Source organism: Gossypium arboreum, chromosome 7, assembly GCF_025698485.1.
Source record: "Gossypium arboreum isolate Shixiya-1 chromosome 7, ASM2569848v2, whole genome shotgun sequence".
NCBI classification, from domain to species: domain Eukaryota; kingdom Viridiplantae; phylum Streptophyta; class Magnoliopsida; order Malvales; family Malvaceae; genus Gossypium; species Gossypium arboreum.
The window spans coordinates 2,204,854-2,230,872 of NC_069076.1; the positions used below are offsets into that span (position 1 = coordinate 2,204,854).

At 30.9% G+C, this 26,019-nt stretch overlaps 3 protein-coding genes across 3 annotated transcripts; all 3 read left to right on the forward strand.

Moving 5' to 3' along the window:
- The first annotated feature begins 273 nt into the window (after window positions 1-273).
- LOC108485618 (uncharacterized) lies at window positions 274-1,441 on the forward strand. Its single transcript, XM_017789477.2, has one exon. It carries the CDS (start codon window positions 397-399, stop codon window positions 1,264-1,266), a length of 870 nt encoding a protein of 289 aa, XP_017644966.1. The 5' UTR covers window positions 274-396; the 3' UTR covers window positions 1,267-1,441.
- Window positions 1,442-8,481: 7,040 nt separating this feature from the next.
- On the forward strand, window positions 8,482-12,389 carry LOC108468312 (ankyrin repeat domain-containing protein EMB506, chloroplastic). Its single transcript, XM_017769204.2, has 8 exons — window positions 8,482-8,890; window positions 9,618-9,882; window positions 10,659-10,738; window positions 10,845-10,943; window positions 11,021-11,119; window positions 11,212-11,310; window positions 11,396-11,494; window positions 11,817-12,389. The coding sequence occupies exons 1-8, from the start codon at window positions 8,636-8,638 to the stop codon at window positions 11,919-11,921; spliced, it is 1,101 nt and encodes a 366-aa protein (XP_017624693.1). The 5' UTR covers window positions 8,482-8,635; the 3' UTR covers window positions 11,922-12,389.
- Window positions 12,390-13,003: 614 nt separating this feature from the next.
- LOC108469742 (uncharacterized) lies at window positions 13,004-15,181 on the forward strand. Its single transcript, XM_017770762.2, has 4 exons — window positions 13,004-13,403; window positions 14,026-14,079; window positions 14,499-14,558; window positions 14,864-15,181. The coding sequence occupies exons 1-4, from the start codon at window positions 13,095-13,097 to the stop codon at window positions 14,990-14,992; spliced, it is 552 nt and encodes a 183-aa protein (XP_017626251.1). The 5' UTR covers window positions 13,004-13,094; the 3' UTR covers window positions 14,993-15,181.
- The last annotated feature ends 10,838 nt before the right edge of the window (window positions 15,182-26,019 follow it).

Below are 26,019 nucleotides of genomic sequence, written 5' to 3' on the forward strand. Positions count from 1 at the left end.
TTGTAATATTAAAAATCAGTGTAGCTGATAAGATAACTATACAATAATCGTGGCATGATATGTGTACATATTAATGTACAGGAACCAATTTTTAATAATAGAAATGAATTAATTTTTAATTAAATGATCAGTTTGCTCTATGATTTAACATATAGGGACTAATTTACTAATTTTAATAGAAAGAGTAAATGAATTGTTTTTCAATATTTTCTAAACCGAGAGCCCGTGGGTATGCCTCTCTTAGAAATGTTCAAAGGTTTATTAAAAGGGGGGGACGCGTTCCATTGACTTCATCATATGCCAATGAAAGTCAACCACCTCGTCTCTTTATTGAGCTAAAAAATCAATGGAGAAACCCTTCATTTACTTTCAGTCTTTCTCTTCCATGGTCGAAACATGGGAAAGCTAAGCCATGATTTACACATCCAGCACTTTAGTCATCCCCATCTGCTAGAGCTAACAAATATTCAAGCCCTTAACCTCAACCCATGTTCAGCCTGCAATCTCCAATCCTCTGGATGGATGTACACTTGCAGACCCTGCAACTTCACCCTCCACACTTCATGCAGTCAACTGCCTCATTTGATCACTCATCCAGCCCATCCCGGCCACTCCCTCAGCCTCCTTCTGGCACCAGCTTACCCTGTTGGGTATTTCAACTGTGATGCTTGTGGTCAACGGGGCCATGGATTCAACTACCATTGTAACCAGTGTGACTTTGATATCCACTCCGTATGTGCTTCTAAGCCACTGTCTATCCACTGCCATTCCCATCCTTGCCAGCTTCAACTCTTCTTTTACCCTCCTTATCAAACCAAAGGTTTCTCTTGTGATGTCTGCCACCAGATCGGGTCGAATCATTGGCTTTATCGGTGTAGTATTTGTGAATTTGATGTCCATATGAGTTGTGTTAACACTGCTGCAAACATATATAAAGGCACAACCAGACAAGGAAATGTTCAGTTTCAAGCATGGGATTCGTTTCCAGGGTCAGCTCAAAACAATTTGCAGTACAGAAATGGAGGTGCACCAATGAACTATCAATACCAAAACAATGGAGCAGCGGCTGGGAATGGTTTGATGGGAGTTGCGGTTCAAGGGTTTGTAGAAGGAGCAGCTCAACAAGTCGGTCAGAATTTGGTGCAGAGTTTGATGGGTGGTGGTGATGATTCCAACAATGGTGGTGATAATAACTCTTCTTCTTCTTCTGCATCAATGGTTGATGTTGGGTCTTCTCTTTTGAGTGGCATGTTTGGGAATTCTTGATCATGGTCTGAAACCTGGATGATCATCGCGAATTCACAAGACAGGAAGAAAATAATAACATTCAGAAGTTTCTTTTCTTTTTAATGCATAATCCTTTATTTTGCCATTAAGGCCATGTATTGAAGGGTTGAAAATCTTTTGTTTGATGTGAAAGACAAGTTTCTTATTTCTGCAACTGCCAATGGTTTTGCAACTTGCCTGCCATGCCCATAAACTCAACTTCAACTTATTTATTTTTATATAAATAAAGAATAATTATGACAAATAAAATACAAAAACATAATCTAATTTTTTAACAAAAAGTTGAATGTGTATACACCTTTTATTAATTTTCTTTTCCTATAATTATGCTTGTTTTATTTAAAACTTGATTTTTTATATTAAATATAAGCTTGGTTGTTAATTACTGAAATTATCAATCAACTCATCATTTTAGTTGAATTTGCTTTGTGAGATGATGGCACCTACACCCACCTCAATATACCTACAATTTGGTTAATTTTTGAATTTAGTCCAATAAATTTTGAATTTTGTCTTCGGTCAATTTTAGTTTCTATAATTTTTGAATTTTGACATTTTAGTCCTAAATCAAATAGTAATAATTAAGTCTATTTAGTTACATTTCGCTAATAGTCATATACTATGAGTAAGGTTGTAGATCTAATCAATGTTATCCAATCGAATCATTCTTAGTTCTGTACTTTTTAAAATTTTTGAAATTTCAATATTAACATAAGCGATAATTGTTTTAATTGTCTTTTTTGTGAGTAATATATGAAAAATAGTAAGCTAATATAATATTACATATGTGATAATATATTTGTCACATCAATTTTTTTGAAAAACCAACTGATATTGTTATTAATGGAAGAAGTATTAATTCGGTTATAGAATTTGTCACATCAGATTTTAAAATAACAAAACTTAATGAATTTTAATAGCTATTATTTTGTCATGATTGAAATTAAAATATAAAGACTAAAAATAATCAAACTTAAGTATAAAAATTAAATACATACCTTATGTATAATGCAGAGACTAATAACAATTTTTTTCTTTTATATTCTCGTATAGAAAACTATTTTTTAATGAAACACAATTTTATAATTAGAAAAAAAAAGCTGGATTAGTTCAAAAGTCTTCCTCTATATCTATTGCTATAAATAAGAAGGAAAAAAAAAAAAAAGTCTTCCTTTAACTACGGTAGTAGTTGCTGGGTGAATTATTTATTGTAGTTCGTTTCTTTTGCCACGGTTTAATAATTTAATTATTTTTTTAGAAAATTTAAAATATATTAAAAATTTTATCATATGCATATCCGCGAATTTAAAACGTATGAGTATATTTATAAATAACATATAATAAATGGTAAGGGTCTCTCCTACCTTAATCAGTAGTCTGAAAGTTCAATTCTCGTCCTAAGTATAGAGTAGCTTTAGAATTCGTGGTCAGCATCTATCCCCTTAATAGGTCTATAGAATGCGGAGAATTAGTTACTGAGCTTTTGAAATGTGCTGTGAAAAAGTGTTATTAAGAAGTGTTTTTGAAAAGTTTGGTTTAAGATTTGAGTATTTAGTATTACTGTTAAAAAGTTTTTTTGAGAAATAAAATATTCATTTTAGACATGTTATTATCAACTAACAAATATGTATTTAAATAATGTTTAAATTAGTTAATATTATTATATTTTAATAAGAATATAAAAAATTATTATAACTTATTGTTAATATTTTAATATATGAAATATAAATTTTAAATATTTTTAAATAATAAATAATAATTATTTATAAATTTTAATTAGATTATATAAACCATATTTTAAATATTTAAAATATAACAATTAAATATTTATAATTAGATATTAACACATTTGTATTATTTTAAAAGATATTTTTATTTTTAATTAATAATTTTAACACATTTATAATTAAACACCAAGAAAAAAAATCCTTTGTTATTGGAAAGGTAAAAAGTAATTAAGTACCAAAAATACTTTTAGAAGAGAAAAACTAAAATTTTAATTTCTACTTTTCAAAAATGCTTTTAAAAGTATTTTTAAAAATTTATTTAGTACAATTTTTCTTTTAAAAGTATTTTGAAACTAAAATTATTTTTTTTCTAAACACTACTAAACGAACCCTAAGGCTGAGTTATGATCCCTCTCATGCCTATTCTAAGACACAAGTGCACAACACATAATAAAAAGTTCTCTAAAAGCAATTGCATAAGGCCTTCGTTTTTAACAGTGTTTGGGGTTTTAAATGTGTTTTTAAGCCTTCGTTTTAAATAGTATTTGGGGTTTTAAATGTGTAGAATGATATATAGTCCACAATAATTTTAAGCTATTTTTTTAAAAGAAAAAAAAAACAATTCATCTTGAATTCCCATGCAAGTGACGCACAACACCACTAAGGCCTTCGTTTTCAATGGAGTTTGGGATTTTAAATGTGTTTTTTTTTATCGTAGAAACAATGAAGAATACTGATTTTGATGGTTAAAATACGATAAAAATGTGATTTTCATTCAAATATAAAAAAGGAGATTTAAGTACTTTTAATTTTTAGAGTTGGAGAAAATTTATCAAAATATTCTTATTTAATTAATTATTTAAAAGAGATATAAAAATCAAATTAATTTATATTTTATGTATCCTTATATTAAATTATTTAAATGTTAATTTATTATTATATTTAAGTTTCCAAAATATTATATGTATCATTAATTTTATAAATAATGTATTTTAATTACTTGAAAGGTATTCAATATTTATACTTCATTTATCATTATATTAAATTATTTAAAATTATATAACTGGATTGATTTTTAACTTTCCATTATTATGTTAAAAAACAACATTTTACTTATAATTCGTAATTTTGACAATAAATAAAATTTTAAAATTAACAAATTATAATTTTTACAACATTTTCTATCACACTTTTCAACCATACTTTTCCTAAAAATATTTTTGAAAACCACTTTTCAACTAAAACAATAATAAAGAACTACATCTAACAACAATTCTATTACTATGTCCCGCGATAACGCCTAAGCCCACCATTCCAGCTTGAGTATCGATTGAGGCGTCCACATTAAGCTTTACAATAAACAAAAGATGAGGAATATTTTGGCGGTTAAAAATTTAGTTATTAAAATATACAAAGAATAAAATAAAATAAAAAGATACGAATAGTTTACTTTATATAGAGAGTTTTCTAAGCAATTTTATTTTTTATTTTAATTAAAAATAATAGATTAAAAGTTACTTTGGTGATTTAAAAATTTGCGATAAAAAAAAAAAGGTAAAGGCTAGAGTAGAATGAGGAGGAACAGAGGTGGAGGACAAAGTCGTATATCTCTATTGATCCCAAAATTAAGGATTCGAAAAAGGCCTCATACTCGACTATAGATCTATCCCCTAAGTTATCTCAATAAACTCTAGCCTATGAGCCTCAATATATCTCGCCCCCACATACTTATTTTGGAGGCGTTACGAAAAAAGGTCCAAGTCACCTGTTCTAGTTGGGTGCCTTACTCAACAGTTTGCCACCATTGATATGCTTCATTGCAAAGCAAAGAAATCGCACCCTTCAATTCCTACTCGGGGGTGTAGTTTAGATCATTCATGATCCTCTCAGTGGCCTCCAACCAATATTTGGCCACATTCGAGGCAACGCCCCTAAATAATTCAGCCCCATTTGACTGGATTCACTCAGTTATTGACCTACGGCTACTAGATTCAATATGGGCCCCAGTTACCCTCTCCTACATTCTTAACATAGCTTGGGACAGTGCGTCGTCCCCAATAGTTTGAGCTCGAGACTCAGTCTCAACAGTAGGCATCCCAACAGTCTCGCTCATATTTAAAATGGGCATGATGCCCATCGAAGATGGCTCAACTCAAGCTCCTCTTCGGCGCCCACCACGCCCACAGGTACCTCGTCTATGGTTTTCGCGCGCGCTCATTATGTTTATATTATCTACAATTTCAGAATTTTTTGAATCAGTTGAAGTTTGTTATTAGAAGTCTTATGTCGAAAATTTTATCAAAACTTTTACAACATTATTATAGTATTTAGCTAAAGTAGAGTGATTATATTATTACAGTGTCTTTCTAAACTACAGAGTATAGCTAAACAAGAAGTATTTACAGGATCAACGCCGGAGACTCAGAATTTTCATACAATCATTTCTCAGAATTAATCAGAAATACAATTTGTTCAAAACACTTTCATACAAAATTGAACCCAAAAATCACAGCTCAAGTTTTGAACCTAAGATCTGATATCACCAAATGTAATACTCCAAACTCGGCCTAGGCGTTATGGACAGATTTGGAGGTGCTATCACATTTCATTGAAAAAACACAACCATTTTGAGACTTGTAAAATAAATAGAGCTGGCTTTTGATGATTAAAATTCCAGTATATTTGGGAAAACCCTAAGGCTGAGTTATGATTCCTCTCATGCCTATTCTAAGACACAAGTGCATAACAAGGTTACTCGTCGGATCCACATAATAAAAAGTTCTCTAAAAGCAATTGCATAAGGCCTTCGTTTTTAATAGTGTTTGGGGTTTTAAATGTGTTTTTAGGCCTTGGTTTTTAATAGTGTTTGGGGCTTTAAGTGTGTAGAATGACATAGTCCACGATAGTTTTAAGTTGTTTTTTTTTTTTTTTTTTTTAAAAAAAACAATTGTAAGTACTAAATATGTACAAGTCCAAGTTACTACTTTAAAACCTAGAAACAACAGAAAAGCAATTCATCTTGAATCCCATGCAAGTGACGCACAACACCACTAAGGCCTTCGTTTTCAATGGTGTTTGGGGTTTTAAATGGTTTTGAAGGTTAAAAATACGATGAAAAAATGATTTTCATTCAAATATAAAAATTAGGATTTAGGTACTTTTAATTTTTACAGTTGGAAAGAAAATTTATTATTACAGTTGGCAAGGCAACAAGTGAAACATGTGTAACAATTGTCTCAATGACGTGGCATGATAAATTATTAAAGGAATTAACAAACTTAGCTTTCAGTATATAAAATAATTATTTTATTTTTTGAAAAGAAAGGAAGCGAATGCAGTTGAGAGACTCGAAAGCAATATAAATAGAGAGTTAGATTTGGGCCTTTGATTGGCACTTGAACAGCTCAAATTTCATTTTTATAAACACTTCCAGCTTTTCCACCTGCTATTTATTATTAATCTTCTGTATCAGCTTAACAACAATCTTCAATCCCATTCCTTTTTCTTCTTTTTCTTCTTCCTCCTCCTCCTCTTCCTATTCGATTGTAAAAGGTTGATATTTTGTCACTTCATGAGGTGATGTAGATCAAACCCAGAATGCCGAAACACTGAAACTAATAAATTTACATATAGGCCAAAAGCCATTGCTTGAGAGTTTCTTTTTTCCTCTTTCTCTGTTTGTTGCCCTGTTTTTGTGTTATTGGTGGTTACATTTCAGTATATAAAATAACACAAAAACAGAGCAACAGACAGAGAAAGAGGAAAAAAGAAGCTCTCAAGCAATTCCAAAAGGGCCTTTGATTTGTGTTATTTTATATACTGAAATTTAACCACCAATAACACAAAAACAGGGCAACAGACAGAGAAAGAGGAAAAAAGAAACTCTCAAGCAATGGCTTTTGGCCTATATGTAAATTTATTAGTTTCAGTGTTTCGGCATTCTGGGTTTTATCTACATCACCTCAGGAGATGACAAAATATCAACCTTTTACAATCGAATAGGAAGAGGAGGAGGAGGAGGAGGAGGAGGAGGAAGAAGAAAAAGGAATGGGACTGAAGATTGTTGTTAAACTGATAGAGAAGATTAATATTAAATAGCAGGTGGAAAAGCTGGAAGTGTTTATAAAAATGAAATTTGAGCTGTTCAAGTGCCAATCAAAGGCCCTTTTGGAATTACTATATAAGTTTGAGCTGGTGTGGTTGCGATACCCAAATCTAACTCTCTATTTATATTGCTGTCGACCCGATCTGGTGGCAGACATCACAAGAGAAACCTTTGGTTTGATAAGGAGGGTAAAAGAAGAGTTGAAGCTGGCAAGGATGGGAATGGCGGTGGATAGACAATGGCTTAGAAGCACAAACGGAGTGGATATCAAAGTCACACTGGTTACAATGGTAGTTGAATCCATTGCCCCGTCGACCACAAGCATCACAGTTGAAATACCCAACAGGGTAAGCTGGTGCCGGAAGGAGGCTGAGGGAGTGGCCGGGATGGGCTGGATGAATGATCAAATGAGGCAGTTGACTGCATGAAGTGTGGAGGGTGAAGTTGCAGGGTCTGCAAGTGTACATCCATCCAGAGGATTGGAGCTTGCAGGCTGAACATGGGTTGAGGTTAAGGGCTTGAATATTTGTTAGCTCTAGCAGATGGGGATGACTAAAGTGCTGGATGTGTAAATCATGGCTTAGCTTTCCCATGTTTTGACCATGCCCCCCTCTCTCTTTTTTTAATAAACCTTTGAACATTTCTAATAGAGGCATACACGCGGGCTCTCGGTTTAGAAAATATTGAAAAAAGAATTCATTTACTCTTTCTATTAAAATTAGTAAATTAGTCCCTATATATTAAATAATAAAGTAAACTGATTATTTAATTAAAAACAATTTATTTTATTATTAAAAATCAGTTTTGTACATCAACATGTATAATATCATGCCACGATCATTGTATGGTTATCTCATTAGCTACACTGATTTTTAATAATACAAATAGATGAAGTTTTAATAGGAAAGACCAATATATTTTTTGAACTAGATAAATTTGTCCTTTTTTTTAGGAGAGAAGAAAAATATAATCTGACTTTTAATATAGAGACCTTCGTGATGCTTTTAGTAAAAATAAAATTTTTTTAAAGATCAAATTTCTCAATAAGGGAACTTTTGATCACAGCTTGATTCTTACACAATTTGTTTACAATGAACTGCAGCTAAAAATCCTTTAAAAACTTCAATAATTTTTTGTAAAAATATGCCATAAATTATAATGATAAACCAAATGCTTGTTGAATTGCATTTGACCTTTCTAACTGAATATGGGGATGTTGGGTTGTTGGTTGTTTTAGAGACACTGTTAACTTGTTTTTATATATTACTTTCACATACAAAATCAAAATGCCAATTTGGTTTCAAAAATAAAAAGGCTGCAGAGGATTGAATGGTTAATGTGTTAGAGACTAGAAAGAAAGGATGGCCCTTGTCCAATTCGTACCAAAAGTTTGGTCCAAACATGGACACTGACCAGAGTAATACCCTTTTTCCAATGGAGAGAAAAAGGCCCAACAAAAAGCATAATCAAAATCAAAACCCTCTCATCGTCTTCCGAATTCGGATAGCACAAAAAAATGGCAACTTCCTCGCCATTTTCATTTCCTTTACACTTAATCCCCAATACCCATTTCAACACTCACAAAAGCTTCTCCTTTTATCCAGACTCTACCCATTTTCAGACCAAAGTTTGCACCTTTTCTTCCAAAAACTTAGCCTTATTCTTCAAAAAGAGAAAAACTGTTTGTGTGACTTGGAAACTGAACTCTGCTGAAGAAGAAGCAGCAGCTCTTCCTGTCTCTCCTTCATCCACTCTCAGAATGTACTTCCAGGTATGGGTTTTTTACTTTTCAATACTGTTTATGGTAGCTTAATGTTATTTTGGTCTCGTAAAAGGAAAACTGAATGTAAACTATTTAAGCCCCTCTTTTGATGTACTGGAATTTTGTTGGTTGAGTGATGTAAGTTTTATGTTCTAAGTTCTATTTGTCACTTATAATTATGTTAAAGTTCAATTTTGTTACTGGTTTCTGAGCAAGTAATGAAGAATTGTTGTTATATTTGTCAAATGTTGCTTTAGCTAATGCTGGCTTTTGAACTTAAGTAGTAACATAGCTTCTTTAGGACTTGTTCTTTAATATTTATCTATGGATGAAGATATTTGTCATTGAATTCTGGAATATGTATTGTTTTTCATAGACATTAAAGAACCTTTACTAGGGCTGCATCTTTCTATTACTTATTATGTAGAATTTGATTTCTTGAAATTAAGCAAAAATTGGTTTCATTTTACTAGTTTTGCTTGAAACTTTATCTACGGTTACATGAATATTTGTCTGCAAATTTATTCCCTTTGAACTGTTCATTCATATGTCACTGAACATTTCACATGATTGCTTTGTATTATTCCTGACCAAAAACAAAACAGGAAAAGCTAATTATACATCTGTTTAACTGCACAACTATATTTCAGTCGATATTCTTAATGGCAGGTTCTTTAATATTGTTTGAGTAAGTTATTATCAAATCTGACAAGATGATTTTCCGAATCCTTTATAGAGTTTGGGCAGTTCAGGTAGAACCTTTTCAAGGCCTTTTGTGGTTAATTCAAGTTCTTCGACCACTTCTTTAAATACCCATCAAGGAATCTGGGAAGACCCAGATGATGGAAGTGGAAGTGAATATGATGATGAGGATGATGATGATGATGATGATGAAAAAGAAGAAGTGGAAGAGAATGATGGGTCTGATTTTCAACAAGGAAATCCTGTTGGGGTTGTTGATAACCATACAATGAATCAGTATGAGGAAGATCTTGTCAAAGGTTTGTGTTTTGATTGGAGAGGAACTTACTTCTATAAATACTTATGTTTCCTGTTAGATTTTAGATGGGAATCTAGATTGTTTTCATAATTAATTTGATATTACGAGCTACTGGTTAGTAACTTTTTAGATTAGATGATAGTTTTCAGGTAACGTGTTTTCTAGCTACACATGAGGGAAAGTATGCATTATCGGTATTAGGGTATGATCCTCTAAGGACCCTTTAAATGCATGGAAATTGAATATACCGTACTCATCTCCAATACTTACACCTGAGTCCCAGTTACATAGGCATTATATTGTCCTTGTGTAAGATGAATAAGAGGGTTCTTGTCTGGTAAAAACGTAAGGGAAACTTTTTCTTTCTATCCTTTGTGTTGGATAGGGAAATGTATAGTGTTTTTGTCTTTCACGAATCTGAAAACAACTGCAAGATGGTATATTTCTTATTATCAATTTGATTTTTTCCCTTTGAATGTTAAGGTATAATATTTGTCTTAATTAATAGTCTGCATATAAAACCAGTTGGTGTCTAGTTGGTTGATGTCTTATGTTGCAACTTGACTCTTAGGTCTTCAAACTAATATAATTGACCATAAGCCAATTTCTGCATTATTTTCCAGGAAAATGTGGAGTTATACCTTTAATTCATTTGCACTAGTTGTCTTCTTCATTGTATTTGTCAGATATCCTTGTTATATAACTATTTTTTATGTACTTTTCATATATATTATCTTTAGCAAAGTGAACTACATAAGGATGTTCGATAATTTGCAGAGGTTGAGCAGCTTTTGGGACCCGAAGAAAAAGCAATTCTGCAGCAGAATGCCTCTCCTAACCTGAGAAGGATCTCTACTGTAATTTCTATTACTTTCCATCTTGTTCCGTTATGTAATAATTTTAATTTCATAAATTCGTTTCTTATGGACTGATTATTTAGCTTTTTTTGACCCGGATATCCAGGACAAATGGAAGCCACTTCAAACTCTTGCGCTATCATTGCAGATACATTCTATGGATAAGCTACTTGAAGATGGGCTAAACATCGATGAGGTGGATAAGGTAAATCTTATTCATATCTAAATTTTCGGTTTGCCAGTTTAGAGAATACAAAATCTAATTTTGATATGATCAGACAGGATGGTCACACTGCTCTTCATAAGGCAATTATTGGTAAAAGGGAGGCTGTAATCAGTCATCTCTTACGAAAAGGTGCAAATCCGCATGTCCAAGATAAGGTGAGGTGACATTTTCCTATCATAAACCTGTTACTGCTTGTTCCATTCTTACACATAATTAACTTGAATTCATCTGTTTATCCTGATATCAGGATGGTGCTACCCCACTTCATTACGCAGTTCATGTTGGTGCTTTGCAAACTGTCAAATTATTGCTGAAGTACGATGTTGATGTCAATGTTGCTGATCGAGTGAGTTGCTCTTAAACTTTCTTGACCCGTATTTTATCTTTCTTGTAGCTTTGCTTCTTAGTTATTTTGTAACCCCTTCTTACAGGATGGATGGACCCCATTGCATGTTGCTGTTCAAAGTAGAAATAGAGATATAGCAAAAATTTTGTTGATCAATGGTGCAGATAAGACCCGAAAAAACAAGGTAACCAATATAGTAAAAATGAAAACTCATCTATTTTCTCTTCCATGTTCATTGTTGAATATTTGTTTGAGGATGCAGGAAGATCCTATGTTTATTAGTTCTTTGTTCTTTAAAGTACTTGTTCAGGACACATATTTTTAGGAAAAACTTAGAAATACTTATTCTTTTTGTTCATTTTTCTTGAAGTAATCGTGTTTGACACTTATATTTAATGTAGATCTAGACATTAGTATGGAGATACCCTCCATATATGTCAAATAACATGAAAAAAACCAGAGTAACATAGCATTAGATAAATTTGATGATTGCTGCTGCATTTTAGGATGGGAAAACTGCCTTGGATTTAAGCTTGTGTTATGGGAAGGACTTCAAGTCGTACGACCTTGCTAAGTTAATGAAGATACTGCCAGTTGATAGGTGTCTTTGACGAGCAGCATGCATGCCTGGACTTTGAGATAGAACTTAAAGTCGGAAACTATTATTCTACAATGTCTAGAAGACAGATCGGTAGGCTAATTCAACTTAACTATCTTATCTCCACTTAGTCCACGATCCCGGACATTGTACATAACACTATGTATACATGCAATGGTTCTACATGGAGAGTAGGAATGTTTGTGGACTCGACATTCCTTGTAAGCCGGCACAGCGCATGTAAGCATGCCGTAATGTTTTCTGTCAATGGCGATCATATTGCGGATTGATAGCTATTGCAATCGGTTCCATCACTTACAGTTGCAGGTAGAATGACAATTCTTCTCATTTCAGCCTAGCTGAAGTAGTATTGTTTCTTTTTATAATTTTTATATAAAGAAAAATACATGTGTATGATGAAATATTTGAACCTTGAGATGTCATTACATTTATAAATTTAATTTTACCATTTTAACTAAAATCACATTTGATTTTTTTTTAATTTTATAAATATGTTACATAAATTACTTTTTATTCACCTTATCTAGGTTTATTTAAAAGTTTAACTTTTTCTAATTATAAAATAATGGAAAAGAAAATTATTTTCTAATATTGGTGATCAATAATAAGCTTTTAGTTTTAAAATTTGGATTAACAGCAGTAATGGGTTAAGTAACAGATAAAATTGTAGTCTTAAAAAAATTAAAAAAAATTAAACGTGAAATAAAAGTTAATATGAAAATTTAACGAATATTATATATATTTATATCAAAATATAAAATAACTTAGGTGTTTTGACTTAACGGGATGGTAATTAAAATTTTTGTCTTGTTATAAGATTAAATTGCATTATCCATAATATTATATAAAAAATTTTAAAAGTTAAAATAGCTTTTTGTTCGACTAACAAGCTGTTGAATCTGCAACACGTAAAAGAATAAAACTAAATTTTAAATTTACGAAGACTAGAGATAGTTATGACATATATTAACCTAACAGAGTAATGGCCTCATCCAATTCATACCAAAAGGTTGGTCCAAGCATGCTCAGTGAAGTAATACCCTTTTTCCAAGCCCAACAGAAAAAGTAATCAAAACCCCCCTCTTCATCAGAATTCGGATAATATAATACAATCAACTAACAGTTCTTGGTTCTCTCATCCAAAAGCACAAATTTTGAAGACCAAATGGCAACAATTTCAGCATTTTCAACTCCTTTGCGTTTAATCTCCAAAACCCATTTTAAATCTCCCAAAAACCTCTTCTTTTATCCAAATTCTATCCATTTTCAGAAAAAATTTTCCACCTTTTCTTCCAACAACTTAACCTTATCCTTCAAAAACAGCAAAACTCTTTACGGTACTGGGAAACTCAAGTCTGCAGAAGAAGAAGAAACAGCTGTTGTTGAACAAGAACAAGAAGAAACAACTGTCGCCGAACAAGAGTCTGTTTCTGTTCCTGTTTCTCCTTCAGACACTCTCAGAATGTACTTCCAGGTATGTTCCTTTTTTTCAATTATTATAATGTTTATGTTATTTTGGTCTGGCAAAAGGAAAATTGAACCATTGTTCAGAGTTCGCTTCTTTTATTATTGAACTATCAAAGTCCCTCTTTTGATGCAATGAAATATTGTTTTGGTTGAGTGATGATATAAGTTTGGGTTCTAACTTCTATTTTGCTACTTAATTATGTAAAAGTTCAAATTGCTTTGTTAGTTTTTTATTAAGTAATGGTGAATTGTTATGTTTTTCAAATGGATGATGCTGGGTCTTGAACTTCTTTCTGAGTTTATTCTGGAAATATGTATAATGTTTTATAGCACTTAAAAAAGTCTCCACTGCTAATTCACATTGCACCCGAACTTGAGTTCGAAACTTAGAGACAACATTGTCGGGAAAGGCAGCCACGAACCCTGAAAGGACTAGTCTCTAGGGGTGCATCTTTGTGTTACGTATTCCACAGAGTTTGGATTCTTGAAACCAAGCAAAAAATCGGTTCTATTTGACTAGTATTGCTTGAAATTGTATATATGGTTAATATGTATTTTTGTCTGTGAATTTCTTCCCTTTGAACTATTCATTAATAGGCAACTGATAATTGATCTTGTTTGTTTTGAAGGCAGATGGAATGTTGAATGAAGCTGAAATTCCGAAGGTGACCAAGGCATTAGAGGTATCAAAATGATCATTTTGATAGGCAGCTTGTTAGATTTATCTTCAGATTGAATGAAGGGGGGAAATCTAACTTCTTATTTCTGTTCTTTCTATGTCCGGAACCCTGAGTGTAGTCTAGTGTTTCACTCAACCCCTTAGTTAAATTCTTGTTCTATATACGGAGCCCCGAGCTTAGTATAGTGTTTCCCCCAATCCCTTAGAGAATGGCTTATTGCAGAGAGAAATATTTTACATAATCTTTTTGTATTATCCCTCACTAAAAACAAAACTGGAAAAATCTAATTATATGTCTGTTTAATGGCACAACTAGGTTTCCGTCGATATCTTTATGGCAGGTTGTTTAATTTTGTTTATTTACTTTTGTTTGACCATAAACTATCATCTAAATTGACAGGATGATTTATTTGTTCCTTGTAGGGAGCAGAAGGTGTTTCCGATTTGAAGGTTCAAGTCCTTGAGGGTATTGGTACTGTTGAGGTGAGTGTTTTTTACTTGCTGCTTGATATATCTCGTATTTACGATTTCAGATCACTTCCTATAACCACCATCTTTGATCTATGCGGTCATAAAACTTGAATTTGTGATCGAATATTAGGCTTTTTTTCTACCTTGCTGGTTCTTGATGAAACTTTTCATGTATTCATTATGAGACCCATGGTTCATTCTTTTACGATCCCATGGTTCATTCATCGAGTTTTCTATATGTTCATTCTGCCTTCATGACTGGGCAAGGGATTGCAGTACTTACAACAAAGCAATGACCCTTCTATTATCTTTCTCAGTTAATGAAACAGACGACGGTTCAAGCTACCGGAGTAGCATCCAATTTGGTGGAGCTCATACAAGGTGCAGGATTCAAGTTACAAACATTGAATTTGAGTTTTGATGATGAAGAAGACATTCTTGTCTAGATCTTGTATTTTGATTTCGTAAAACTTCAATGGAGAACAACTTGCATCTTTGAAGTCCTCTGCTCCTTTCTTCTGATTCTGCTATCCAAGAATGGCAGTTAAAAACATGAAAAGATCATATGTTCTTGATAGAGAATATTAGTTCAAAATGATAATATAAGCCTTTGCTTTAACATCTTTAAGTTGAAATATGCACAGATGTTTGTGGTTTGGCAAAGGGTAATTGAGTTGACCTCATGCTATAACAAGGTTGAGTTCAATTTGTAATTCAAAGCTCGATATTCGGTATAAGAGATCGGAGATTATTAATTTAAGAAGAAAAGAGGAAGAGAAGAAAAGAAACTGTTGCTGCCTGCTACCAATTTAGGTTGTTGTCGTTTGATAAAACAGAGAAAAGAAGTGTAATTCTGAATAAGGAAAGAAATCTCTATGATTCTAATTGACGGGCTAAATCATACATTCACAATTCCTAATATTATGCTAATCATCTTAGCATATCTTAACACTCAATCCAAGGTTTCCTAAGAGGTTTAGTGAGAATGTTAGCTAAATGATCATTAGGATTGGCAAAACTAGCCGTATTACACTGACTCGATTTTTCATCGGACAAAGTGATAGTCCATCTCTATGTGTTTTGTCCTTTCATAAAACATCGGATTTGTAATAATATGTAATGTTGCTTGATTATCACATATTAGCTTCATTGGGCTGTCAACTTTACATTTTAACTCCTGAAGAAGTTGTTTCGACCAGATAAGTTAAGTGACTAAAGCCATAGCTCGATACTCTACTTCCGCACTTGACCTTGCAACCACATCTTGCTTTTTGCTTTTCCATGATGTTAAATTTACTCCAATAAAGACACAATATCCTGAAGTGAACCTCCTATCTGAAGGAGATCCTGCTCAGTCGGCATCTAAATATCCAACTAGCTGTGTATATCCCTTATTTTCGTACAGCATACCTTGTCCAAGAGAAGCTTTGACATATCGAAGGATGTCCATTACAACATTCCAATGGCTATCGCATGGAGCTTGAAGAAATTGGCTAACCACACTCACTGAAAAAAGAAGTATTCGGACGTGTGATAGTAAGGTAATTCAATTTTCCAACCAACCTTCGATATTGCCTAGGATCTTTTAGTGGCTCCCCCTGTCCTGGAATAAGCTTGAAATTAGGATCCATTTGTGTATCAACAGGTTTACAATCCAACATTCTTGTTTCTTCTAATATATCCAACACATATATCCTTCGAGAGATCACAATGACTGTGGTTGATTTTGCCACTTCAATACCCATAAAATAGTTCAGCTTTCTCCAAATCTTTAGTTTGAAAATTTTCGAAAAGATGTTGCTTGAGTTGCATTATTCCTTCCTGATCATCACCTGTGATAGCAATATCATCCACATAAGCAACCAGATAGATGCACTTACCATGAGTGTTATGATGATAGAAGATGAGTGATCAGATTCACTCCTTTTCATCCCAAATTGTTGAATGACAACACTGAACCGTCCAAACCAAGCTTTCGGCGACTGCTTCAAACCATAAAAAGATTTCCTTAATCAACAAACTAATCTAGACTCCCCCTAAGCAACGAATCTAGGCGGTTGCTCCATATAAATTTCCTCATTTAAATCCCCATGAGGAAAAGCATTTTTAATGTCGAGCTGATGAATACTCCAATGACTCATTGCAGCAAGGGAGATCAAGAGGTGAACGGAAGTGATTTTAGCAACTGGCGAGAAAGTTTCCCCATAATCGAGACTAGGAATCTGTGAAAACCATTCAGCAACCAAACGTGCCTTTAACCAGTCTATCTTCCCATCCAAACCAACTTTAATTGTGTATAACCATCGACATCCAACAACAGTCTTTCCTGGTGATAGGGGAAAAACATCCCACGTATGATTAGCATCAAGAGCATTCATTTCTTCCACCATAGCTTTTTGTCATCCATGATCAGTCTTTCCTGCACTAATTGTATTAGGTATAGACACATTGGATAAATATAAGGTGAAGGCATAATAAGATGGTGATAGACGGTGAAAACTCAAAAAGTTGTAAATAGGATGACGATTTCAAGATGACCGAATACCTTTTCTAAGAGCAAAACGTGGAGTGTGTTCTTCCGTTTGAGGCTAAACCGGAGGTGGAGAAGATGCTTGTGTAGGAGATGAGTCACTTGGACAGCTACCTGACTTGAATTTGTAGAAGGAAGATTAGGAGCATGTGAAGTGACGCAACGAGAATAAACTTGAAGAGGATTAGTGGAAGGTGTATTATTAATAGGTAAGGAAGGAGCTGGGAGGGCTTCAACAATTTCATTTTAGGATACAGATGTAGAGGAGAAATATGGAGGTTACATCAACAGAAATAAAATGTTGAGCAATAGGATCATAACATTTGTAACATTTTTAATGTCGAGAGTTGATTTGCCGTATATATATACGTGTCAAATTAAGCTCTTTAAACACTTAAAAGAGCTTATTCTCGAATAGCTTGTAGCATCTTTTGTTGTTTTTTTTTTTTCATTTTATAGATTTCATGTTTGATTCTAGTTTTTATCGCATTTTAATGTTTTTCTGAATAAAATGACAAGTATATGCCATTAGTAGCTTAATAGTTGAGTTGAGCTTATTTCAAGCACTTAATTGATGCAAGAATGAGAAGATGAGCCTAAACTAGAGCCAAGGTCGTGACACCAACGTTTTTTTGGATCAACTAAGGAGTTGGAGTTCACCGAATGGCATGATCAAGAGGACTGCCCGCAAGGTCACAACACCAACACTTGTGGTCTCAACATTAGGTCAATGATGTCGCAACACCAGCCACAACCCTGAAGATGCAGAAGTCAAAACCTGCCTGAGGACAATGTCGTGACACTGAAGACCAATGTTGTAACATAAAAGTACTCAATGAGTTAAATGATAGTCTGTTGAGGATGTCACAACACCAATGTGTTAATGTCGTGACAACGACCCTGACGAGACACAATTTCTAAAGGATATTTTGTAGTCCAAGAAGCTCTAAGTCAGATTTTAAGTGATGGAAATGCAAAAATAACCTACATGGGAGACGCAGTCATGTGGTACACGAACTGCACTAGGGTTTCTACAGCACATGGCTACGTGGTCGGCCGTGTAGTCCACACGCTCGTATGGCAGACCGTGTGGCCCTAATCTTAGGCACGATTTACCCTGATTCACTTGTAAAAGAACACACGCCTTTCGTCGGGAGTCCGATCGACGTTTCTCACGCTCAATTCTGATCTGATTCACCTAAATCAGATCATTTAAACAATATTTACATAAGAATTAATGGTTGATTTCAATATTTGACAAGATTGTCAAAAGATTTGTCAAGAACCGAAAAAATATTATCAGGGATTACTTCGACCTCGAGTCGATGAGGCACTGGGTGCCAATTTGCTTCAGTTTAACCGATGAGACACTGGGTGTTAATTTATGTAGCATGGGCGCAATTATTACTTCAGATTTATCTGATGAGGCACTAGGTGTCAAATTGGTGTGTTGGTTGAATCCGTGTATCCATCTGAGTCCGTGTCGTGTTAATAGGGGAAGTAAAATAATAATTTATGTGATTGATATTGAAATGGCAAAGATGAGAAATGAATATGAGATGAGAAAATATTGAAATGACAAATATGAGAAATGATTATGAGATGAGAAATGAAATGATGAATTAATGAATTGAGGTGTGAAACTTGAATGAATTCAAGTATTGATCAAATATATGAATCATGCCATTGCATGAGATGATGTATTCAAATGTTAAATGAAATGTCATTGATATATACTTATATATTTGAACATGTGAAAATCTTAGTAGATGTGAATAAGGAATGAGCAAAAATTATACTATTGAATTGAAACACATGAACATAGCTTACTTGTTGCATTTTGCATTTTAAATACTTATATCAAGTTTATGTTATTCGGATTATAGAAATACCACTAAGTTTTACTCAGCGTGCAGTTTTTTTTTCGTGCACAGGCTAGGTATTGTTCGAATTTTACCGACTCAACATCAAATCACAAATCCCGAGTTCAAGTGTGGTGATATTTCATTTTGTAATGGCATGTACCTATGGAGTCTTTTGTTGATATCGTTTATAAGATGTTGTTAACTTAGTTTCTAGTGAAATGATGGTTAAATGTGTATATGGTTGTGGTTGAGGCTATGTTGGTATGCTAGCCTAGTTTATATTTTGGTATGTGATAGTTTAAAGTTTGGTAGCTTAGCATAATGCTTGGTATGTGCTTAGCTTCATATTTGGTAACTTTAGAAGTTTGAAAGTTAGTTCAAATCTGCTAAGTGTGATATGAATGAAAGTCTTGAATGTTGATGTGTTGTTGACGTATTTGAACATATAAAATGTGGTAACAATAAGGGTACATTGGTTAGGCATATTAGGTGATGAATTTGGTGTATTTTGGGCATGTTTAATCGTGTTTTGAATAGGTTAAACGATTGGTAATTGAGTTGCTTAGTGTCCAAGTAAATAGGAAATGGTAAACTTGAGTTTTAAGGTACTTTTGGGTGCACACGGCCTACACGAGCGTACGTCACACACGGGCAACACACATGGCCGTGAGACCCAAGTTAGAGAGTTACACGACCTGAGACGCTTACGTGTGTCTCAGCCGTGTGAGGCACACGGGTGTGTGACCCCTGAAATCAAAATTTTTGTAATTATTTCCTCAACTTCCAAAATTGTTTCAAATTAGTCCCTGTCTATATTTAAACTACTTTTATTGTCCCATAAACTCGTAATAGGGGCTGTAAGAGTAACTTTTACTCTAAACTGGGGTGGATTAGCAAACCTAAATTAAGTGTATTCCAATAACATCATCGAAGATAAATTAAAAAGATAATCATAGACAAAGTATAAACTAATACAATGATGTTAATAATTGGAATAGTCTTGTATGTATCCGAATTCTGACATTCAAGAATGGATAAATAGTGATAAGAGTGTAGACAGTGGAAGACCAAGTTTAGAAATGCATAGCATAATTTATTATTCGAATGTATAAGAATCTAGAATGAAAGTATTAGATTGTCGTGACTTGCCCCTGCATATTATAATGTTATTAATTAGTTTATATGTTGATTATGATTTAATTAATTGTTTGATTTGTTAGTAATGCTCCTTAGTCTAATCCGACGACGGAGAGAGGTTAGGGGTGTTACATTTTATTCAAGTAATAACTCTATTTTAAAATTAGCACAACATTTTTAGCTAGTAATTGTAAATTAAATTATAATTATTTTTAAATGTGTAATTCACACAACTTCAACTTCTAATAAAACTATGGAATAAATTATATTAATCGATCCTAAAAGTATAGTTTTAGGCACCAATAAAAGTGACACATAAAATTTTAAAGATAACAAAGTATTAATATACACTCATCTATATCTAATATATTCTCCAACTTAATTTAACTTTAATTTAATTACTTAAAATAATTAATTTTTAAATTATAAACAAACATCTTTCTTCTCTTCCTTTTTTTTTTTGCAAATTTTAATCATTTTTCTTTCCCATAATTTAATATTTTTTATTTTGTGCAACCAATTTTTAAAAAATTAGTAATTTTGTGCAATTTTTACATGTTATTAACACATAATTTTGGTAATTATTTTACCCTGAACCCCAAACCCAAAATCTTGAACCTTGAATTCGAATCCTAAACTTTAAACTTCAAACCACAAACCTCGAGATTTAGGGTTTGGGTTTAAGGTTCAAGAGTTGAGGGTTTAGGGTTCGAGTTTAAGGTTTAAGGTTTAAGGTTTTCCATTTACAAGTTATGAGATTGCGGGTTATGGTTCAGGTTTAAGGTTATTGGTTCAAATTTACGACTTTGGTTTATAGTTTATGGGTTAGGGTTCAGGGTTTATAATTTTTTATCTAAGGTTTAGGATAAAAATTTACAAAAATAATGATAAATAATTTTGATACATAAACATTTACATGTCAACAATTTTTTTCATGTCATTGGTAAATAATTTTGATAATTTTTTTACCCTAAATTCTAAAACTTAAATCCCAAACCCAAACCTTAAACTTAAACTAATATCCATGAATCCTAAATTGAAAATCTCATACCATAAACTCAAAACTATGAAACCCAAACCCTCAAACCTTAAATGCTAAACTTTTAATTTGACACTAAATCTTAAACCCTAAAATCACAAACACTAAACCTAAATCCCCAAACCTAAATTTGAATACGTAACCTTAAATTCTAAATGCTAAATAATAGACCCTAAACTCTAAATATAAAATATTAAAACTTAAACCCTAAATTTAAAATCTCAAACCATGAACCCGAAAGATTAAACCCAAACCCTAAACTCAAACCCATATCACTAAAGCCTTTCAACCATGAACATGAACCTTAAACCCCACACTTGTAACTCATAACCTCGAACCTTTAAATTTTAAACTTGAATCCTAAATCTCAAACTTTTTAACCCTAAACATAAACATTGAATCCCAAAACTCAAAATCGAAACCTAAACCTTAAATCTAAAACCCTAAACCCCAGGGTTCGAGGTTTAAGTTTAAGATTTGGGATTTTGGGTTTGAGGTTTAGGATAAAATAATCACCAAAATTATATGTTAATGACACGGAAAAATGCAGAAAAATTACTAATTTATTTTAAAAAATTGATTGCACATTAAAATTTGAAAAAGAAGAAAAGATGTTTGTTTATAATTTAAAAATTAATTATTTTAAGTAATTTAATTAAAGTTAAGTTGGAGAAGATATTAGATATAGATGAGTGTATAATAATATTTTGTTATCTTTAAAATTTTATGACGTGTCATTATTTTATTGGTGCCTAAAAACTATGCTTAATATTTTGTTATCTTTAAAATTTTATGACGTGTCATTATTTTATTGGTGCCTAAAAACTATATTTTTCGGATTATCCTAATATAATTTATTCCCATAAACTATAAATATTTGAAATGTATAATTATCACAACTTCTATTTTACTTTAACTTGTTTTATTTTAAAATGTGAATTTAGTAATATAATAAAATAAATGATATTATCGTTAGTTAAAAAATTTAAAATCATGCTTTTATATAAATTATAGATAAAATAAATACTAATTTGAAAAATATAACATTTTAATAATAATATTGTAATTTATAAATAAAACATAACATATAAATTAAAAAAAACAAATCCGTAAATAAAACTTACTTAAATAATAGATATTATGAATAAATATAAAATTTATTTAACTAGCCTTGTAAATACTAACATTTAAAACCTAATATTACAAAGAAAATTATTTGGCAAACTACCAGTGCAGCTTTTAAACTTTACAAGTAGGGTCAAGGGACTGACAAGTATTCTATGGGTATAATAAATTTTTTTTTAAAAAAGACACATGTCAATTTTTTAAAATTACTTGTGGAATAATAAAAGTACACTACCGAATACCAAATATTCTCCTATATTATAAATTATAAATAAAAATATATCTTGCACAAAAACATTATTAATAACAAATTTAAATAAAACATAACAATATAATTAAGAAATAAATAAAAAACTATACAAGAATTTTGATTTTGTGCAATTTTATATATGAAACTTTAATTTGATTAAATGTTTACAAATCACAAAAATATTATTGAATTACCACCATTTTATGTTGATATATTGCATACACAAACAATTATATTAATTCAAAATGAAAATAAATGTATATGTTCAATTTTTTTTAAATGTGTACAATGAATCAAATCCAAAGTTTTATGTATACAATTGAACCGTTATTCAAGTTTGATGTGCATAATTACACCAAATCAAAGTTCATATATCAAACTTTATATCGAGCAAAGTTCATCTATAAATTTGATATTTATCCTATAATTGAAAAACTCCTTTATAAATAATATTATAAATAACAAATTGAAAATGAAATAAAATGTTGAATGAAAGTTAGGTTTTTTTTAAGGGTAAACTACACCCGAGGTCGTTAAATTATAAGTTTATATTTTGCTCACTCAACTTCAAAAAGTTACAAATTAGTAATTGTATTGTTCAAAAATTTTCTTTTGTCACTGGATGTTAAAATCACTATTGTATGGTCTTCTACATTCGCACCTCTTGCATCAATCGAAAGCTCTCATTTTCCTTTTCTTCTATAACTTATTTTTTTTTTCATGAAATAATTTTAAACTTCATGAATCTGCAAACCAAAATCCAATAACCTTCTTCTCAAATCTTTGACACTAACTGTCAAGTTGACTTGGATCTAAATGTTTTTCTACTCATTAACAGGTATTGATCAATTATATCGATTGTTAAATCGGCTTGAAGCTCGTTAGCTAAACTTAAAAAATAAAATCTAATGACTTAAATAAAAATTCAACGATCAAAACATACACTCAAGTATAGGTTTTTTAATGCAGAAAAAAGTGATTTAGGTTAGAGACCTCTTATAAAGGGTTGGGTAAGGTTTTGGCCACCAGATATACAAATAGATTATTAAGAAAATAAAATTAAACTAAAATTATTAGCAAAGATTTTTACAATATATCAATTTGTATAGTTTGTATAAATATTTTTATAATTATTAAAAATTCTATTAATACCATTTTGAATGATAAAATAATGCATATATGTTAGTTATTCATTGAATAATTTTATGTTATATTAATTATATAAAATAAAACTATATTATACATTAAATATAATAAAAATGTTTTAATTATAATTTAAAATTATCATAATATTTAAAAATTTAAATAAATTGATATATTTAAATTATTTTCAACAAATAAAATGAAAATATTATTTTAAACTATTATAATAAATAAAATTACTCAAATAATTCAAAATCCATTTGCTTTTGGACCTACCACCTTGCAATTAGCTACTTGCTTTAACATATCTAACACAGCAAACAAGAAGGAAGTGCATTGAATTTGCGATTATAGATTGTGTTTCTTTAATTAGAGATTCATAATGAAGGGTTTGACTATTTGCAGAATTTCATATCAAGTTAATGATTTTTTATCTTTTCTATTTAAAAATTATTTTAATCTTATTTTCTCTAAATTGTCATAAAATAAATAAAAAATTAATATTTTTAATTTTATTGACATGATATACAGTTATATTGACATGTAAATGATATATCAGTATTTAATTAATTTTAAAAAATTATATAATTTTTATATTTTTATATAATTTTAATAATTTTTTAAAATTATTTTAAAATATTTAAATTTAAAAATAAATTAAATACTTACATATCATTCACATTCCAATTCAATATATTTATTGACAATATTAAGTTTTCATTTATTTTAAAATATTTAAAAATATAAATTTAAAAATAAAAAGCTAAGATATTTTATTCAAATTTGTCTTCCTTGGTATAGAAACGTAGTGAGAAGAAAGTGAAGATAGATAGTTGGCAGCAGGAGCAGAACAGCAAAGTAGTAGCTGGCAGCTACTTACCTAGGAATTAACGATGAAGCTGGCCTCTTCTCAATATAAGAGCCTCTGCCTCCTGCACACATACTGTAGGATTTCTTTGAAATATCACATCAACGTCTTCATTTGTAATTTAATGCTAAGGCCATGTTTAATTCTTTGGTTTAAGGAAAATTATCATTATTATTCATTAATAAATGGGTAAATTTTATTTGATCATTTGATAAAAAATTATAACTTAATTAATAAATTAATATTTATTTAAATTATTAAATTATTAAACTTATTTTAAAATTTTATCAGTGAATTTTAAGTGATAATTTAATAATTAATATAGTAAATTAATACTTATCAATAAGTACAAAAATATACTTTAAATTAAACTATAAAAAAATAAAAATCCGATTGATACAACTGATACGAAAAGAGAAAGATGTAATTTAGCATATATTGAACTATTTTAATTTTTATATTTAGATTTAGATATGGGTTTAATAAAAGTGTAAAGATAAAGATGGGTGCCATCTATGCAGGTTCATTAGGATAAGTGGCAAAAAGAGAAAAAAAAAAGTGGTAGATTCGACCTCAAATGTGGCACATGACATGTACAAATGATGTTTCTAGTACTCATTTGTCTTATTATTTGTAATTTTTAAGTGGGGCAAAGCATGGTCATTATGAACACCATTCCCCACTGTTTGAGATAATATTTATCATTGTAGAAAAATGAAAAAGTATGGATCTAACCATCAATCATAATCATAATTTTCAGTGATGTCATATATATCGTTTGTCTAATAGTTTAATATTATATTTTCATCTTAAAAAATTAAATTTAAATAAAAATTTTAAAATTCAAAATAAAATTACTAATATATATTAAAAAAAAATAACCTAAAAAATAAGCTTTCATCACATTACCAATGCAGTTAGCTTCAATGGCAGGAGAGCCCACACCAAGACACTGTTTTTAGTGGTAATTAAAAATTTCAGTCAATCATTCACAACATTATATACAAGGTTAATGTCGGTGGTAAAAATTTTATAGATATTTTTTATTAAGAGTTAAATTTATTGAAAATAAATAAATTAATTTTCTACATTAAATTAAAAAATAATTTGTTAATTCAGTTAAAATTTTCATTCATTTTTACTATAGAATTATAATCGGACAGCTATACATGTTATGTCACGTGTATTTCATATTACATACATTGACCATTTGAACAGTAGAAAAGAATGAATTTTTAAACAAAATGATCAATTTGTTCATTTTTAAGTAGAGAAAACAAAATATATGTTGACTCTTAATATAAGGGCATTCATAATACTTTTACCAACCGTTAATTTTTAAACTTTCATTAAATGTGTAATGTGATACATATACAAAGAAAATATCGAACTTGGCACCTATATTGTTTTGCCAAATATTAATGTACCAAAAAGTTTAAAATAATTATAGGTTGACTTAGGGTTCTTTCTAATTTCGTGTATTGTTTAAAAATAAAAATATCATATTCAAAACTCA

Bases quoted from the DNA above. Each gene is read 5' to 3' on its own strand.
- LOC108468312 (XM_017769204.2), top strand. From the start codon at position 8,636: ATGGCAACTTCCTCGCCATTTTCATTTCCTTTACACTTAATCCCCAAT. The intron at 10,739-10,844 runs GTAATTTCTATT...CCGGATATCCAG, and splicing joins ACCTGAGAAGGATCTCTACT to GACAAATGGAAGCCACTTCA. The intron at 11,311-11,395 runs GTGAGTTGCTCT...CCCTTCTTACAG, and splicing joins ATGTCAATGTTGCTGATCGA to GATGGATGGACCCCATTGCA.
- LOC108469742 (XM_017770762.2), top strand. From the start codon at position 13,095: ATGGCAACAATTTCAGCATTTTCAACTCCTTTGCGTTTAATCTCCAAA. The intron at 13,404-14,025 runs GTATGTTCCTTT...TTTGTTTTGAAG, and splicing joins CTCTCAGAATGTACTTCCAG to GCAGATGGAATGTTGAATGA. The intron at 14,080-14,498 runs GTATCAAAATGA...TGTTCCTTGTAG, and splicing joins AGGTGACCAAGGCATTAGAG to GGAGCAGAAGGTGTTTCCGA.
- LOC108485618 (XM_017789477.2), top strand. From the start codon at position 397: ATGGGAAAGCTAAGCCATGATTTACACATCCAGCACTTTAGTCATCCC.